This window comes from Bidens hawaiensis, unplaced genomic scaffold (assembly GCF_021521415.1).
Source record: "Bidens hawaiensis isolate Kalapana, Puna unplaced genomic scaffold, B.hawaiensis_p1.1 tig00042310_1, whole genome shotgun sequence".
In the NCBI taxonomy this organism is placed as follows: domain Eukaryota; kingdom Viridiplantae; phylum Streptophyta; class Magnoliopsida; order Asterales; family Asteraceae; genus Bidens; species Bidens hawaiensis.
The window spans coordinates 45,758-63,339 of record NW_027505770.1 but is presented as its reverse complement, the minus strand read 5'-3'; the positions used below and the strand labels follow the sequence as shown (position 1 = coordinate 63,339).

Sequence of the window (17,582 nt, the reverse complement as noted above, 5' to 3'; positions counted from 1 at the left end):
AGCTGCTGATGTCGATTGTTATCGTGTTTGCTGGTTGGATGGCTAATCCACCAACTGTTTCTCATCCCTCGGCTTCTGCTGGTCCTCTTGGTTTCAATTCACCAAATAATTCGGGTACATACTTTATTCGCTTACATTTGATGTGATTTAAGGTTGTTTTTCTATATAATGAATTAGTGGTACATGTTATCTTAATGTAAGGTATAACAGCTATGCTAAAGCGCCCTAGGACTCCGCCAACGAACAATACTGCTGTAGATTATCAAATAGCTGACTCAGAACATGTATTAAAAAGAACAAGGGCATTTGGTATTTCTGATGAAGTATGTCATTTTCTTTTATAAAAAATTGAGTAGTCTTGACATTAAATGTTACCAGGTTCTGATGGCATTTGTGTGTTGTTAGCAGGTTAATCATATGCCTGTAAATATCTTGCCTATTGGTTACAGTGGTCAAAGTCACCATGGTCAAAGTTCATACTCGTCAGATGATTTACCAAAAACTGTGGTGATGACACTTAATCAAGGCTCCGTGGTTAAGAGTATGGATTTTCATCCAGTACAGCAGATTCTGCTTCTTGGTTGGCTCTCGTTTACTCTAAATTACTTTTTATTAATTGTGTATTATGTCATTAATGTCTGTCTTTTTTCACTAATTGCAGTTGGAACAAATACTGGGGATATCATGATATGGGAACTTGGTAGCAGAGAAAAACTTGCTCATAAGAATTTTAAAGTTTGGGATCTTAGCGTCTTTTCAACGCCTTTGCAGGTAGCCTTGTAAATGAACCGAACAAGCACGAAGGGAGCACGCTTGTGTTTGTTCGCTTAACTTTAACACAACAAACGATCGAACACGAACAGTTAAACGAATGTGGTTTTCTTGTTTGTCTTCGCTCATTAAGAAAATAAACATGTTCGTGTTTGTTTATGTTTGTACGTTAACAGGATAACGAAAGGTTCACGAATGAACATGACTGAACATATATGGAAATATTAACGAATGAACTTCAACGTTAACAAACAAACTTAAACAAATGTAAACTAAAGAACATAATTGTTCATGTTTGTTCGTTTAACTAAATGAACACAGTTTGCTGTGATGTGTTTATTCTTTATTAAATTATAATTTTTATTATTTTGTTTATACGTCGAGCATTGGCTCTTTATTGTAGGCCGCTTTGACCAGCGACTATACTGCATTAATCAATCGTGTAACTTGGAGCCCTGATGGAACCCTTTTTGGTATATTATTAACTTTTTAATAGTTTTATATCTTTTGTCATTAAAGTTCAAAGTTAACAATAATGAACGTTGATACAGGTGTTGCGTACTCAAAGCACATTGTGCAGATATACTCGTATCATGGCGGCGATGATGTCAGAAACCACTTGGAGGTTTATATTGTCTTCACCTTTTAATTTTTAGCTCTTTAGGCGGTTGCCATCATTATGTATATATTAATGCATTTATTATGTTCCATATTATATACAGATCGATGCTCATGTTGGCAGTGTGAATGATCTCGCGTTTTCTTATCCAAACAAACAACTTTGCATTGTGACTTGCGGTGACGATAGATTAATAAAAGTTTGGAATGCAGTTACGGGTTTCAAACAATACACATTTGAGGGTCATGAAGCACCTGTTTATTCTGTATGTCCACATTTTAAAGAAACCGTGCAGTTTATATTCTCAACTGCAACTGATGGGAAAATAAAAGCATGGTTGTATGACAACATTGGTTCAAGAGTTGACTATGATGCGCCAGGTCACTAGAAGCACGGATGCAGATGAGATATATCGAGAGTCTTGCAAAGATATCAAGGAAGTTTTGCTTCGATTTGGGGAGATGGTGGGTGAACAACTTAGCAAAGAAGGTATGGAGGCTCGTGCAATCTATGAAAAGGTTAGTGATGAGTTGAAAGCTTTACCAGGTATCACTACGAAAAAACGGTTCAAAGCAGCTCATTTGATTGGTAAAGATGTGGATCTAGGACGTTCTTTTCTTGCGTTGACAATAGAAGAGAAAATTGAGATGGTCGAGTTGTATACCGATGGTTCAATGGGATAGTTGTGTATGGTTGAAGTATGTTTTGTATGTGAATTGGTTTTAACTATGGTTGATGTTTTTTGCTTAAAAACTATGTTTTGTATGTGAATTGGTTTGATCAATGCATATTTTGGTTGGAATTTATGCATCTTTTTATATGTTTTTTTATTTTTTAATAAATATTTGTTATGAAAAAAATACTTGTGCTAATGATAAAGTTGATATAATTCTCTGTTTATTTTCTATGTACCAAACAAGAGAAATGATTCTCAGCTATATTTCTCTACTGAAATCTCTGTACTACCAAACAGAACAGTCAATTCTCATTCTCCAGACCAATTCCCTTTCTCTGCAATTCCATTTCTCTATTCCATTTCTCTACAATTCCATTCTCTGTACCAAACACCCCCTAATAGTTGAAAACCAGTGGTGAGCTGGCATTTATAGTTTTAGATACTTTAGCACGATTATTATATAATCAATAATAATAATAATAATACATTTAATTATTAAAGGGCTGCTGTTTACCTTATTTTGGTCACACACCATTATGCTATTTTAATGTCATGTACTATATAGTTTTATTTATTAGTAGTTTTAATTCTATTACGGGCTATTACTAATTATATTAATGTTAAACTTTAATTTCCTCTTATATTCCCTCAAACATATGTTTTTAGAGCCCAGTGTCATGGACCAAATATTTGATGATCGAGATGCTTAATTTGTGTTGCAACGCTTGGGTTTGTTGGCTCGTCCTGGACTTCCTCGGGCACGGCCTCAGCGGGAAAGAAGGCGTACATGCCTAGTCGTGCTGGCACGACGAACACATCGCTGGTTGCGAGCTGTTGACGCTCGCCTGATGAGTCCAAGGCAGGACGAAACCAGCAAGCCCTGGTCATGAGCGGACCAACTGGCTGGCCTTCGGGCGCCACACGGAGTCAAAAGGGATAGCTCCGTGATACCAGGGTCTCCCTGAAAGCCACCTCTCTATCCCATCTGGATAGAGGTACGGTGTGCCTACATCTCACCCTCCCCAGATCCTACTTATAGCTTGCTATTGGTGGGATCCCACTGGGTTTGATTGATTGTTGTTATTCACAACTTTTCAAGAAAGAAAGGCTTAAAAGAAGTAAGTAGTGATTTTGAAGCCTATTTAGTTGTTTACGTATAACCTTTGTTCATGTATTATATAAACTTTCGATGTTAAAATTGCAATTTTTGTACATTTTTAACCATCTTAGTTAAATATGTTTAAAAATAGAACTAATTTGTTACAATATTGTTTCAATTGTAATTTAATAAATTAGTGTTGGAAACTAACAATTATTAACAAGTATACTATTTATTTCCTAACCTTTAATTGTGATAATAAACAAGTGAAGAAACCGATAATTTTTTAAACCGGATCATAATCGGTCAACAGAGTCAAAACTGGATTAAAACCAAACCGGTTTTGAATGAAAATAACCTGAATAGACATGAACCGTTGGGATCAAGCAGGAACAAAATTCGTATAGTATAAATCCGGATTTACAAAAAAACAAATATCTTTATTTATTTATTTATTGGAAAAGACCGATCATTTAGGCCGTCTTAACCACTATAATCGATCTAAACCGAAATGTTTACGGTGTGACGGGCTAGTCGCTAGAGCACTTCGCCTCATCGAGTCCTGCACAAAAAAAGGACCAGGGAGAAAAAAACAATCTTGCTCAAGATAACGGACCGTGCCAGATATGCTCACTGTATCCGAGACCAGAAAAGATGTGGTATTTTGACGGAATATCAGGTTGATCCAAAAAAGTATGCTACAATCTTATATGACAAAAATACATAGACTCTTGATAACGGTACGAGTAAATGAGTAATTACAGAGAAACGAACAAGAGTGATTGTTAGTGTAATAATATGTAAGTACGAGGGGTTATATGTCAAACTTACAAACCTAAGGCTTTTTTTTAGTTAATAACTTAATATTAGTTTTAGTTAATGTCGGTGGGTTTGTTTATAAATATATATTACTCTAAAATCAAATTTTATACATACAAACTCACATTACTTGCGTAACAATTAAACAAACCTTTTACCCTCCGTAACACATTCGAATCTTTTAACTTCAGCATTAACAGCGGTGATCAACGATAACAATACAGTAAGTTTTTAATTACATATGTTTTTATTATTGATTGTTTTACATACATGTTTAATTCATGGTAATGTATAGGATTTAAGCAAAATAATTATGTATCAAAATAAAAATATATATGGGTATTATGGGATTAATTTATGCATAAAAATTAACATATGAATGTAAAGAAAACATCAACACAATTACACAAACTTGGTACTTGGACTGAATCGTTGACACTGACTATTTTCGGTTAGCCAAACCAAATAAAACTTAACTATGTATACATATACATATACATATACATATACATGTACATATAATTTAAATGAGCCCTTTTTATGTTTATATTATATAAATATAACTACTTACATGTATATTGAAAGTTAAATGAATGTAAATAAATGAATGAACATAAACGGACGTTCATGAACATAACTAAACGAACAGTCTATGAACGTTATGTTCGTTTACTGGCCCTACTTGATAGAATGAAATTGTCTGCTAAGATGATTTTGATCATTAATGCTTTATCTTATCATGTGATAGTTAAAATTGTATGAAAGGTTATTAGAAATAAACATTTGAAAATAATAATAATAATAATAAGTCAAAATAGTTAGTAGTTAAGATTGTTAACCGAATATTTGATCATGTTGCAGGTTTGTTTACAATGGATGTAGACCAAGAAATGGAGAGATTCGGGATGGAGAACGATTACGAAGACGGTCAGTGGATTGACGGAGAATTTTATTATCGAAAACGCAAAGAAAAAACGCGTAGCCAAACCAAAGATGATGTGCTCTATGGTGTTTTTTATTACAGTGACAACGGCTCAGAACGCAAGAATAAACGTAGGAAAGGCGGATTTTCGACTTTTTGTGATTTGACCAAACCAGTGAACTTTGTTTCTAAAGGTGTTGTAATGCCAGCCGAAGAAATCAGTCAAAACGTCAAAGGAGATAATCCAAATGACGATGGTAGCAAGCCCGGTTTTGGGTCAAAGATAGTCAACACTGGTAAAGAAGTCAATGCTGGGAATTTAGGCGTTATAACGAAAGGGATTGGTGCAAAGTTACTTGAGAAAATGGGGTATAAAGGAGGCGGGCTTGGGAAAAACGCGCAAGGAATCGTTGTTCCGATTGAAGCGAAAATGCGCCCGAAAAATATGGGGATGGGATATGAAGAATACAAAGAAGCTGTTAATGTGCCTATGTTACAAGACAAGTTTGACCAGAACAAGGGTTTGACTAGGCCCGTTTCGGAAAGTCAACTGCAGGAGAAGTTGTGGTCAAAGGGTTCGACTCGGCCAGTTTCAGAAAGTCAACTGCGGGGCCCGTGTACTTGCGTGTTCACCACGAAAGAGCTCGATAACATGGAAGAGATCGTTAACGTGCTCGAACAATTGGGTCACGAGAGCGAAACGCGTGCGCTGACTCTAGACGCACTCGCTAAATCTTTCACGAGTTTACAGAACCGGTTTCCCGACGAATATAAACTCGGCAGCTTATGGACACTCGCGTGCTTGTTTTCTTTCCCTTTGTTTTATAGAGAATTTCGAAGGTGGGACCCGTTAACGAACCCGGAAAATTATTTAGGCGTTGTGTCGGTTTGGAAAGGTTTGTTACAAGGAGACGAGACATTCGACTCGTCGTACAGTCAGGTTTTTATGGAGGTCGTGTTCCCGTACTTAAGGACATCGTGCACGAACACGTGGCACGTGCGGGACCCGGAACCGATGCTTAAGTTTCTCGAATCGTGGGAACGGTTAATGCCACGTCAGACGGTTCAAATATTACTCGATCATATAGTAATGCCAAAACTATCGGCTGCGGCTAATTTGTGGGACCCGATTCGTGACCATACCGCGATACACAAATGGAACAAATGGTTTCATCCGTGGATCCCGTTATTAGGGAAAAAACTCGATACGCTTTATTCGACTATACAAAAGCGTAGTGTACAAGTGGATGACTTAAGTGATATAAGTTTGAAAGAGGTTATCCAGCTTTATGCGCAAGAGAATGGTTTGATGTTTAAACCGAAACAAGGGAGAATGCACGACGGGCGTCAAGTTTACGGGTTCGGGAATGTTAGTGTTGTTATTGATTGTGTTGATGAGAAGGTGTTTGCTAAAGGTAAAAATGGATGGTGTGTTGTGTCACTTAAACAGTTGGTGAAGTTGGACAAGAAATATGTGATGAGAAGACACGAGACAGTAAGTTTGTAGAGGTTATTGGTCTTTAAAGTTTGTATTGATATGTTATTAATTGTAATTGTTCAATAACATTTAAAGATCATAGCTATTGTGTTTTGGTACAATGATAATTGATAATAGTGGGATCAACACATTTGGTATGAGTTTGTTTTGATACATTTTGTATTTTTTCACTACTAGTTTCAAACCACTACCGTGTTGCCGTTATCGATAACATATTTACTTGGTGCTTTAACTTATTTTCGGTTTTGGTTTTTGGTATATTCTATATTGGCATGATACCAAACTGAAATCGATCAAACAGCATCGGTAGTCGGTACCGGTACAGGTTCAGAGGCGGATTCAGCCTTAAGTTAGGGTGGGTCCACCGTAGGTTTATTGTTGGGTAAGTAATTCTCAACTAAGTATATATATATATATTTTAACATTTTAGCTAAACTAAAGGCCCACCTTAGGTTTGTATAAGTGGGTAATTTTATGATGGCCCACAGTGTATTAAAGAAATTTAGTAATATTTTAGAGGTAATTTCATATAATAATAATTAAGTTTTAAAAATGTTTTAATTAAATCACTTAATTTTAAAAAGTGTTCTAATTAGGGTTTTAACTTTACAATGTGTTTTAATTTATCTTTATTTTAACGTTGACGTTGAAATATTCTAAATTTAACTACATATATTGCAAATTCTGGCCCCCACATCTTATCCTCCATTTCTTTCTTGACGCACATAAAAGATTTAGTGACCCGATTTGAGAAAAATATATATGAGTGACCTAATTAAAACATTTTTAAAACTTGGTTATTATTCAATGGGATATTCCTTTTAATTTTGACCTCTTTGTTCTATTAAATAATGATAACTATTTGACGTGAGTGTTACTATAAACCAAGAATATAACTTTATGTTTTCTAACTTTAGTAATATGTTCTAACTGTTTTTTTTAAGTTTTCATCATGTTAATATTTTACTTGTTTCTTTAAAGTTAAAATTTACATTTTAATTGCATTAATCTATTATTTGTTGGGAAGTAAGAAAAAATATTAAAAGGATTATTTTCACGTGAAAACCCGTCAACTTTTTTGACTTGGCCCGTTTTTACCACCCCATATTGTGCCCCCCCCCCCCCCTACGAAAAGTTTATGTGTCCATCACTACCGGTACCAATTTCATTTTTGTTGTTTTCGGTTTCAGTAATTTTTCACTATGAGTTTTGAACCGGTACCATACTACCCTAATCGTTAAGGTATTCACGGTTTGTGATCTACTCATTTTCGCTTTCGGTATTTTTGATACAATCATACAAATACCGATTCGGTATCACTAGTATACCATCTCATCCCTATTTCATTGGTTGATCTTCAACAATATGTTTGCATTTTATGAAAAAAAAAATATTTAAGAAGCTTCAAATACAAATTAAAAATAAAATAAAAAATTCATTAAGTTAATTCAATTAACATGTCTCAAATCACACCAAAATTAAGTATAATAAATGATATTACTGATACCAAGGATACAATATATACTAGGAACCCATATTGATCTTAACATGTTTTCAAATGTTGGATTGTGTTACTCGCGCTATAATCGGCTTGATCCTGGAGTTCACTGCAATATGAAATGAAATCAATAGAAGGAAGCAAATAACAAATGTCGTATTTAGCCTAATGAAGAGAAATGATTATAGATATTAATGAACTTGCCATCGAGCCGGGGGTCTCACCGGAAGCAGCCTCTCTATCCCTATGGGGTAGAGGTAAGGCTGCCTACATCTTACCCTCCTCAGACCCTACCATAGCTTTGCTATTGGTGGGATATACTGAGTACGATGATGATGATGATGAATGAACTTGCCTCATTGGTCCAACATTTTTTTTCAAGGAAATGTTTGCTCATAAGTTATAATAAGCATGCCACTTGTCAATAAACGGGCTCGTCTGGATTCATACTTGGAAGTTCACGATCTTGAAGGTTATCGATTATCTGCTTTGTCTCACCAAGAAGTCGGGTTGCAGCATGGATACTGGCCTCCCTTTCCTCTATCGCACTTTTGTTGCATTTCATTGCTATAACTCGGGGTAAGTTTGTGAGACAAGCCGCCAATGTGTCTGCAATCAGTGATGATAATTGCTCAAATAATTCTTCTTGGCTAATCGGCTCAATGTTGGAGCGATACGAAAGTAGGAGTTTTTGGTGACAAAATACATTGAATTGGCACAAATAGACTTGCAGATGGAATTATCCGAATTATCATTTTGGTTTTCAGTATCTTTACTTTCCGTCTTGATGACCATGTTTTTAGCGGTATCCCTTAACCATTCAAGAATTTGTCGTGTCGTATGCAAATGAGGAACATGGTTTAGCATTTTGTTTCCCAACCATCTATGGTAGACTTCAACTTCTAGTCGTAACATTTTTGCCGCTTTTTGAATGCTTATATACTCACTAGTAGCATTGAGGCTTTCTTCCACAAGGGTGACATATACAAGACCTTCACTTACCCTGCTTAGCAAGGTATCAACTTTGTCGTGTTCGATGTTTGGAAGAGAACGGACTATGCTTGTTAAGGTTATCACATTTAAGCTCCAACAACTGACGAGTTCTTCTGAAAGTAAAGGCAGAACATGATGCCTGTTAAAGAATTCGACTCCTTCAAAAACTCGAGATCTCTCTAGCAGCTTCATTAGATTACAAGGTTGTTGTTTTTCAGCTTTCTTGATAACGCTATCGACAAAGTTCAGAATCTTCTTCACTGTTGTATCAGCAAGCTCCACATCGTCTCGATTATGTAAATCACAAATATTAATGCTTGTATCTTGTTGTGCATGTCTAAAAACTAACCCGAAGATGGTCTGAAGCCACAAGACACAAATGACAAAGAAAACCGGGATCAACGCTATCATCTTGCATGCTACCACAACTTTCTTCTGAAGTCCGATACAAAATCTCAAAATTAGGATTTTGATATTCTGGATGATAATTGTGCTTCTACTGTCACCGGTTGAGAACGATATGCTGTTCTGTTCCCAATCACATAACTTCTGAGTCCAATAGCTCTCTACTTTAAACACATTGATATGGTTCGAAAACCATTCTGTGGACACCTTAAAGCTTAATCCCGCAAAGCATCTAAAAAATGGAGCGATTGAAGCAACTATAACTCCGATAAACTGTATACCGACAATCACTAACATCGACCACTTATAATCCGACTTATTGTCCAAATTATGTTTAACTACATGTGCACACATGAAAGACATAGTCGTACAATGCATGAGCGTGTTTATAACAGATATTACCCCTGAAGCAGATGTTGTAGTAAAGCAAGTTGTCATGTATATGGAGTTGCTAGTTACATTCATGATCCAGTGGTTGCTCACATGCTGCTTTAACTTCTCAACAATTAGTAAATCGTTTTCGTGAACTACTTTGTTTTTTAACTCGAGCATCTGTTTGGACGTTAGAATCGCTAAAGAGGAACACATGTATATTATCAACGACATGAGTAACAGTACCAAATAAGCGATTGCTATAAAGCTTCGGTCACATAAATGCATATGTGACGATAGATCTTTAGCATCAGAAATATTCTCAAGCGTGTACTCGTCATCCATATAATATGAAAGCACACCCGTATTTATCTGAATGCAAACATTAACACAAATGGTGATTACCAGAAATCCTAAAGCGATGACGTTTGTGAGAAGCTCCTTATGGTCCATGGTTGCTAGAGAAGGCAATGAATTAGCCATCATGGTGCACATAAATGCCAAGCTTCCGAGCTTTGCGGTCTGGTCCACATAACCAGGCATTGAATTATTAAGATCCATGGGTAGCTTCATTGCAACAGCTATCAATGTAAGAGAAGCCGCGTTTAGAGTAAAATATTTGCATGGAAACCAAAGGTTTTTATTTCGGAAACCATGTAATAAATCGCCCGTCATCGCAAGGATGCAAAAAAGAGATGCTGACGCGATATACATCCCGATCCATGGCATAGGTTTGCTGAATTCATTTGTTAGATCTGACTGGTATACTAACATGGTGTAGGATTTCAAGGAATGTATCAAAGTTTCAGGAATAATATTGCTGTAAGACTCCACTTGTTTCACAAGTTTGATATATTCGAGTAGGGCGTAGTAACTCATATTATGTTCCTCTCAGAGAAACAATATTGATGTTTTGAAAGGTTGGGTCGTACTCAAGCCTTGTGTCAGTTATATCACCCAAGCTAAACATTTTCTCAAATATGACTAGACTACTCACACGATGCTTGGATAGGCTTAACGTTATAAACTAAAATATCTATACTTCTAATAATGATGTTTTAGAAGTGGTGGAAATTATGCCCAACGTACACGGTACACAGGATTTGTCTCGAGAAAGACTTAAAATAGGAATGAACAAATGAAATATCGAATAACATTAATTGGACCGGGGACAACGAATGTGACGAATGAAGACTCCTGCATATTTCATATCTGGACCACCTATGAAACGTTCTTTATTTCGTTGTTTTGGCAATATTTGTTGACTGACTTGAACGAAAACTTTCAAATGCTATAAAGACAACATCATTTCGTTAAGTTCGTCTTTTCGTTATCCAGGAAAGTTGATCAAGTCAACCTTACTACAGGTTTTTAAAATTTAAGAAAGATATCAACAAAATTTAATTTATTACATGAGTTTAAAATTATATTCATTAGAAGTTAAAGACCACTAAAGAAAGTGTAGAAAAATGGGCATACTTACAATATCATATTATGGTTTGTGATACTTGCAAATGAAACCATAATTTGAACTAAACTAAGTAGTCTTATACTTGTTTCAGTTCAGGTATTAAAAATAATAATAAAATTACAACTTAGGAGCTGTTTGGCAAATGCCGAATCATTAAATACTGAATCAATAAGAGGTTTGAATGATTAAGAGAGTTTGAGCCAATAAGTGCTGAACCAGTAAGTGTTGTTTGGTTAGAAATCTGAATCTGTGCATAATGACTATTTTACCCCTTTAAATTATTTCGTGCAGAAACTACCAGAATACTTTGTTTTTTTTCATTGAAACCCAATATATTCACAAATATATATACATACTTGAAATTGGTAATAGCAAGTCAATCCTCGTCCACATTAAGCCTCGGCTTCTTGTGATTGGCTTTGTGGCCGCCTAACGCTTGAAACCAAACGGGTAAACGTTTTGCAATCGTAAACTTAGTAACCGGAAATGAAATGCCCAAGCATAAAGCACAAGAAAACATTTGTATTCAAAACCATAAGCTTTACAACTTCCAACAATGTGTAACTTAATGCCTATTACATATACATGTCTAAGCTCTATAGATATACAAAAACCGACCTCGTGTAACTATTGACATAATCATAAAGTATGATGGTTGTTATGCTATAAAATTCAAAAATAAATAAAGATTACTTTCATTTAAAAAATTACATTAAATGTAGCAAGAAAGCAAGATACATGATGAGGGTCAGTTTATAAAGTGTATTATGCAGTGAGTTTGTATAATCCATTGAACTAGCATTTGACATCCTTCTACGACCGCTTGATTTAGTAGACACGTTAACCGGCTTTCTACCTAACAACACGATTAAAAATTCTTAAACAATGTCTTCATTTTTTTTTCTTTTTAAATAAGAGTCAAAGTTTGTGGACTTACAGTCATGGTCAACCCATCCAAATCGTTGACCGCCCAAGTCGTAAACAATACTCTTGTCTTTCAAAACAATATCTGCATGAAACAAGATGCCATCAAAAAGTTGAAAATGCCACATTTAATGATCAAGAACTCGGAAAATAATAATTTAAATATTTATACCTCCTAAAATTGTGAAACCTTGACCCTTAACCTTCTGAAATCCGATACACCATGCGGTCTCACCGTCCTAAAAGAATGTAATTTATATTCAAATTAACAAAAAAAAAAAAAGATTCACTTGTTTTTTAATGATAACAATATTGAGCATGAAAATACCACGGTCTTCTGTCTCAGAAGGTAGTTCTCGGGTTTTAAAACCATAGAAGCGTCACCCGCAAAATTAAAGCTCACACTCGGGAACTCCTCAGAGCCACTAAAACGATATTAAAATAAATAAATACTAATAATATCATTTAAAAAAGCACCAAATACTAACTTATTCTTAGTTACATAACACTGATATCCCTTTGCATCAAAAGGCTGCACAGATTTTGGAACAGACTTTGTAAGCTGCAAACATTGTGCAAAACTGTTAAATTATTAAGGGAGTTAAAAAGTTTAAAGCTTTATGACATTTTGGCCCTTTTGTTCTTACCTCATTTACAAACGCATCATACGCCTCCTCTGCGAGGTATCCAAGAGTTGTTCCCGAATCAATTACAGTTCCTTTTCGGTTATTTGATGATTCAAAAACCGATGGATCGATTGATAATTTTTTGTCTTTAACAGAAATACTTTGCAGATTTAGATTATAATGTTGCCTGCAAGGTTGACCATGTTTGACTAAGAAACCGTGCCACAAACTGCAAAGACAATAATTCAAAAGAAAGCTTACTGTGACGGGACAAGTGGCGTATAGACCATATTTGGATCCATGATTTGACCAATGACCAAAATACCCCCGCCATCACCATCACCAACAAGACAATGAGAAAACGCGTCTGGGGCTGCCCCTTGTGAAGAAAGTTGTGAAATTACGGATAAGCCCTGTTGACCGAACCCGAATATTCCATCAACCGCTCTATCGGGCATAGTTAACTCACCAGATTGATATGTGCTGCAACTGTTTCATAACTCTGTTAGATCAAAAAAGGTTTTAACATTCACCAAAATGCATAAGAGTTGACCAACTTTGACTAAATTTTTATTTCAAGTAACCAACTTTCTATCTTATTTTTGTCCAAAAATAATTGTTCAACTACGAAAATGGATAGTTATGACTTACTCAAGTTCCCATTTTACCCTTCATTACATTTAACATTAAATCTTGCAAGTTTTTCAAGTCAATAGAGTAAAATTGGTATTTGTTAGCTAAAAAAATGCATTAAATTTACATATATTAAATTGTGCCACTTGTCCTTGTGGACAAAACTATCAAAGTTTTAAACTTTTCGACCTTCAGTAATCTTTTGAGTCAACTGGTGTTCGAAAAACGATAGTTGAAATTACAAGATTTCCCATTTTACCTTCATCTATCATTAAATCTTACAAGTTTTTCAAGTCAATAGAGTAAAATTGGAAAACTAAAAAATGCAGTAAATGTACATATAATAATAGTATGTGACACTTTTGCATGTGGACAGAAACATCAAAGTTTCAAACTCTTCAATCTTAAGTAATCTTTTGAGTTAACCGGTTTTCAAGTGTCACGCCAAGAAAAAAAAAAGTCAACATGGTCAAAGTTAACATAAATCAACATTTTTGAAACTTTGATGGTTTTTTCTTTCTGGTGAAAAAAAAAGTTTATTACCTAAAACAGAAATTTAACCAAAGTTTGCTACTTTTTTATTCAGTTAATAACTTACCCGAACACAACCGGGGATGAAGCATTTGATGATTGGTTTGTCTTATCAGACATCATTTCCAAATGAAGTAAATCAGACACGTAATATCCTGATGTTGCACTGCCATCTCCATACTTAAATCTATAAGTGCACTGGTCCTTTGAACATTCTGCATCACCGGTTTGCATTCCAATGGAACATTTTTCGTCTGAACAGTTGATTAGAGAAGATGTTGATGAACTTGAATGGTCATACAATGCAACTGGAATCTGTTTTAAATTTATAAAAAAAACACACACACACACGCGTGCACATTGTCATCAGTCGATCGTTTAAATGTCAAAATATGATGAAATTGTATATAAAAGAGGATGTGTGAATAATACGTTGAGTCCACTTGATGTAGGGCAGCCTTTGCAATCTTTGCAGTTGACCCACAATACATCACTTCCGGTATCAACTTGTACATAATATTCCGTCGGAGGAGAACCCAATTTGACTTTTGAATAATAAAGCCTAATACATATAGAAATCTTTTAATAAAAGAAGTTTGCAGAGTAACATACAATGTAACTTAAAGAATTACTCATCTTTCTTATTAAAATAAATATGCCTGCAAACGAAACGAATGTTCAATGAACTGCTTGGGAACCACTGAACATAAAGTTCGTTAATTTAATAAACGAACGAACATGAACAGCATTGTTTGTTCATTTACTTACATGAACAAACATGAGCACGTGCCACATTCATGAACGTTCATTAATTTAAATTTATTTGTGTCCAGTCGTGTACGTTCTTTTATACAATTATTTTAAATTTTTTGGTCCATTACAATCTAGTCTAGTTTCATGAAATTATAATATAACCTGTTACAATTTAGTCTGGTTTTATTAAATTCTTAGGCCCAACAGATTTATGTTCATGCTTACTTATAAGTGGTTTCCACTCGGTTATGTTCATTAATGTTTGTTCATTTATATTGAGTTATGTTCGTTCGTTTAACTTAATGAAGCGTTCGTTTATATTGTTAACAAACTTTAGGGGTGTGAATGAAACCGAAAAAACCATACCATAACAAAAACTGACGGTTTGGTTTCATGTTTTTGTAATCCGAACTTTCTGTTCAGTTTTGCGTGTAACTAAAACCGAAATAACTGAACCGAGCTCATATTTTTTATTCTTTATTATTAACGAACAAAAAAATTTAGGCCCAAATTCAGTATTTTCGGAGAACTTTTTTTTCGGCCCAAATGGCAAAAGCAAAAAAACCGAAACCGAACCAAACATAACCCAACTCAAAAACCGAAACCGAGCGGTTTTCAATAACTCAAAAACCAACATTCCGGTTTAGCACAAAACCGAACCGGGCCATGTACACCCCTAACGAACGTGCATAACAAACATGAAAACGTTCATCCCTTAACGAACAAACACGAACAAGAAAGCCCCTTCGTTTAATTGTTTGTATTCGATCGTTTGTTCCGTTAAACCAAACCAATCGAACACGAACACGCCTCGTTCTTATTCCATCGCTTTGCATACATTAAAAAGATTGAAACTTTGTAACAATTAATCAAGAAACTACCCGACACGATACGGATCATAAGTCCCTTTAACCGGGAAATCAATAAAATCTTTTCTCGACGCCTGCTGTAACAATCCACGGTGCCTCGAATAATCTCTATCTCTAATCTTGCTCAACTCCACCAAATCATCAATATTATTATAATGTGGAAAAGCTCTTTCCAATTTAAAACTCGCCGGAAAACTACAAAGAACAACCACCCCTTGTAACAACAACACGGCGACCGCAATGCCAATGCCGGACAATGCCTGCATCCCGAATTTCTGTTCTTAATGGTATTGTGTTTTCTTTGAGGACTTTTATCAAACACCTTGTGTGCAAATGGGTTGTTTGTGATTTTGTGAAGATAATAATAATAATATCATAGGGTTTTAAAATTGGGTAATTGTTTGGTTTGTGATAATTTGTTGGTGGTTGATGGAGGATGATGAGAAGCCCCAAATTTGAAAAGTCGGTAATATTATTATTATTATTATTATTATTATTATTCAAACCCCACCAAAAAGTTTGTTTATGACTCAGTAAGTGAAGGTCGGGTCTAGTCTTGTTTATATAGGAGTTTATTTTTAGGTTTGGGCTCGGGTTTGGACTCGGTTAAGCTTGGCTTGATTCAACTTTAAATGAGTAGATATGGTTTACGAGCAGTTTGACTCGTTTATAACCTACTATACTAGCATAGATTAATATAAATTGAACGGAATGTTTATTTTTAACGACAATATTGAATTGATTAGTTAGAACATGCGGGTGGCTTAGAGATCAAAAATTAGACCAATAGTAGTGGGGGTGGTGCCCACGTCACCAGTGTTGCAATAATCCCGACCAGACGTCGATTAATCTATAGTTAAGCGCTAGTTTCCATTTCACTAATTAATTTTGGGCTAATCGGCTAATTAATCGGTCAATGGTCAAATCCGGCCAAAATCAGGATTAGTTAAGACTTAACTGGTTTTTTTTTAGCATCTGGCCAAAATCGGCAGTTTCCGGCGAGATTCCGATCAAAATCAGCGGTTTCGAGCGAGATTCCAACGAATTTCTGACCCAAACGTGTTTCGTATGTATAAAGCTGAAAATTACATATAAAAATGTGTGTGTGTGTAAAACTGAACATTATACATTGAAGACCGATCTGATTAATCGCTAGTACTCACCCCCTCACCCGACTAGCAATTTTTACATCACTGCCTGTCACCTCACCCTGTTTTATGTTAAACCATTTCACCCGAATTTCATGTGGACGTCAAAGATGAGAAAGCCTGGTTGGGCGCTAATACTATAACATGCACCAGGACTAAGTGGTTGGGGTCATAACTCTTTCCAACGAATCACACTCACACACTCGCATAATAATAATAATAATAATAATAATAATAATAATAATAATATATTTATTGTTAGTTAAATCATTACGGGTTTTTAAATGAAAGGTTAGCGAGAGCCTCCATGCCTACGTGGCATTCTTCATTTTTTAGTTAAACCACAACACATAACACATATTCTTACAAATAAGTTAAAAGTTGAAAAACTATACAAAGCTAAATTTGCACCCATTATCTTAATCTAAGTGAGAAAACTTTTTGATATTCTTTACCCAAAGAAAGCCTTGATTTGATCCGCTCCAACACTTTTGAAGGTAAAGTAGTAATATATTACAAATCTTGTAGTTCCTTGCACCCCCAAATTGACCAAAGAGAAACCAACACAATTGCGTTAATAACTGTTTTATAATTTTTGTACCAATGCACTTGTTTGTGATGTCAAGGGCCTCTTTAATCGAGTGAACCTGAGAATGGTGAAATTTAAGTAAATGGTTAAAATTCAATGTTTTTCATCCTTTTTAACCTTCTAAAAAAATACATAACTAAAGTTAAATTTATTTATGGAAAATTGGTTTTTATTGGTCTCAACTATCGTCTTTTGGTCACTGCCGGTCCCAACTAACGAATTGGCTGCTGACGGTCCCAACAGTTAACGTATTTGTTCCTGACGGTCCACGACTAACCGTTTTCTAACGTCGTTAGTTTCAGGTCGCCGGAAAAACGTTTTTTTGCCGGAAAACACACATTTTTCCCGAAAACTCAACAATTTTGT

At 35.2% G+C, this 17,582-nt stretch overlaps 4 protein-coding genes across 4 annotated transcripts; 2 read left to right on the top strand and 2 right to left on the bottom strand.

Annotated features, from left to right (window-relative positions):
- The first annotated feature begins 417 nt into the window (after positions 1 to 417).
- LOC143615232 (topless-related protein 4-like) lies at positions 418 to 1,778 on the top strand. Its single transcript, XM_077088410.1, has 5 exons — positions 418 to 580; positions 662 to 771; positions 1,175 to 1,244; positions 1,323 to 1,396; positions 1,494 to 1,778. Exons 1-5 carry the CDS (start codon positions 418 to 420, stop codon positions 1,776 to 1,778), a joined length of 702 nt encoding a protein of 233 aa, XP_076944525.1.
- A 3,028-nt stretch (positions 1,779 to 4,806) lies between these two features.
- LOC143615230 (septin and tuftelin-interacting protein 1 homolog 1-like) lies at positions 4,807 to 6,516 on the top strand. The gene has a single exon (XM_077088408.1). The coding sequence runs from the start codon at positions 4,857 to 4,859 to the stop codon at positions 6,411 to 6,413; it is 1,557 nt and encodes a 518-aa protein (XP_076944523.1). The 5' UTR covers positions 4,807 to 4,856; the 3' UTR covers positions 6,414 to 6,516.
- Positions 6,517 to 8,517: 2,001 nt separating this feature from the next.
- On the bottom strand, positions 8,518 to 10,551 carry LOC143615226 (uncharacterized). The gene has a single exon (XM_077088401.1). It carries the CDS (start codon positions 10,549 to 10,551, stop codon positions 8,518 to 8,520), a length of 2,034 nt encoding a protein of 677 aa, XP_076944516.1.
- Positions 10,552 to 11,850: 1,299 nt separating this feature from the next.
- On the bottom strand, positions 11,851 to 15,987 carry LOC143615222 (aspartic proteinase 36-like). Its single transcript, XM_077088398.1, has 10 exons — positions 15,492 to 15,987; positions 14,290 to 14,419; positions 13,925 to 14,172; positions 12,955 to 13,182; positions 12,715 to 12,880; positions 12,556 to 12,629; positions 12,396 to 12,492; positions 12,240 to 12,306; positions 12,077 to 12,152; positions 11,851 to 11,995 (listed from the first exon to the last, which is right to left on the bottom strand). Exons 1-10 carry the CDS (start codon positions 15,743 to 15,745, stop codon positions 11,851 to 11,853), a joined length of 1,485 nt encoding a protein of 494 aa, XP_076944513.1. The 5' UTR covers positions 15,746 to 15,987.
- Between the last annotated feature and the right edge of the window lie 1,595 nt (positions 15,988 to 17,582).

Bases quoted from the DNA above. Each gene is read 5' to 3' on its own strand.
- LOC143615232 (XM_077088410.1), top strand. From the start codon at position 418: ATGCCTGTAAATATCTTGCCTATTGGTTACAGTGGTCAAAGTCACCAT. The intron at 581-661 runs GTTGGCTCTCGT...CACTAATTGCAG, and splicing joins ACAGCAGATTCTGCTTCTTG to TTGGAACAAATACTGGGGAT. The intron at 772-1,174 runs GTAGCCTTGTAA...TCTTTATTGTAG, and splicing joins TCTTTTCAACGCCTTTGCAG to GCCGCTTTGACCAGCGACTA.
- LOC143615230 (XM_077088408.1), top strand. From the start codon at position 4,857: ATGGATGTAGACCAAGAAATGGAGAGATTCGGGATGGAGAACGATTAC.
- LOC143615226 (XM_077088401.1), bottom strand. From the start codon at position 10,551: ATGAGTTACTACGCCCTACTCGAATATATCAAACTTGTGAAACAAGTG.
- LOC143615222 (XM_077088398.1), bottom strand. From the start codon at position 15,745: ATGCAGGCATTGTCCGGCATTGGCATTGCGGTCGCCGTGTTGTTGTTA. The intron at 12,630-12,714 runs GTAAGAACAAAA...CAATGTTTGCAG, and splicing joins ATGATGCGTTTGTAAATGAG to CTTACAAAGTCTGTTCCAAA. The intron at 11,996-12,076 runs GTCCACAAACTT...GTTGTTAGGTAG, and splicing joins TGGGTTGACCATGACTGTAA to AAAGCCGGTTAACGTGTCTA.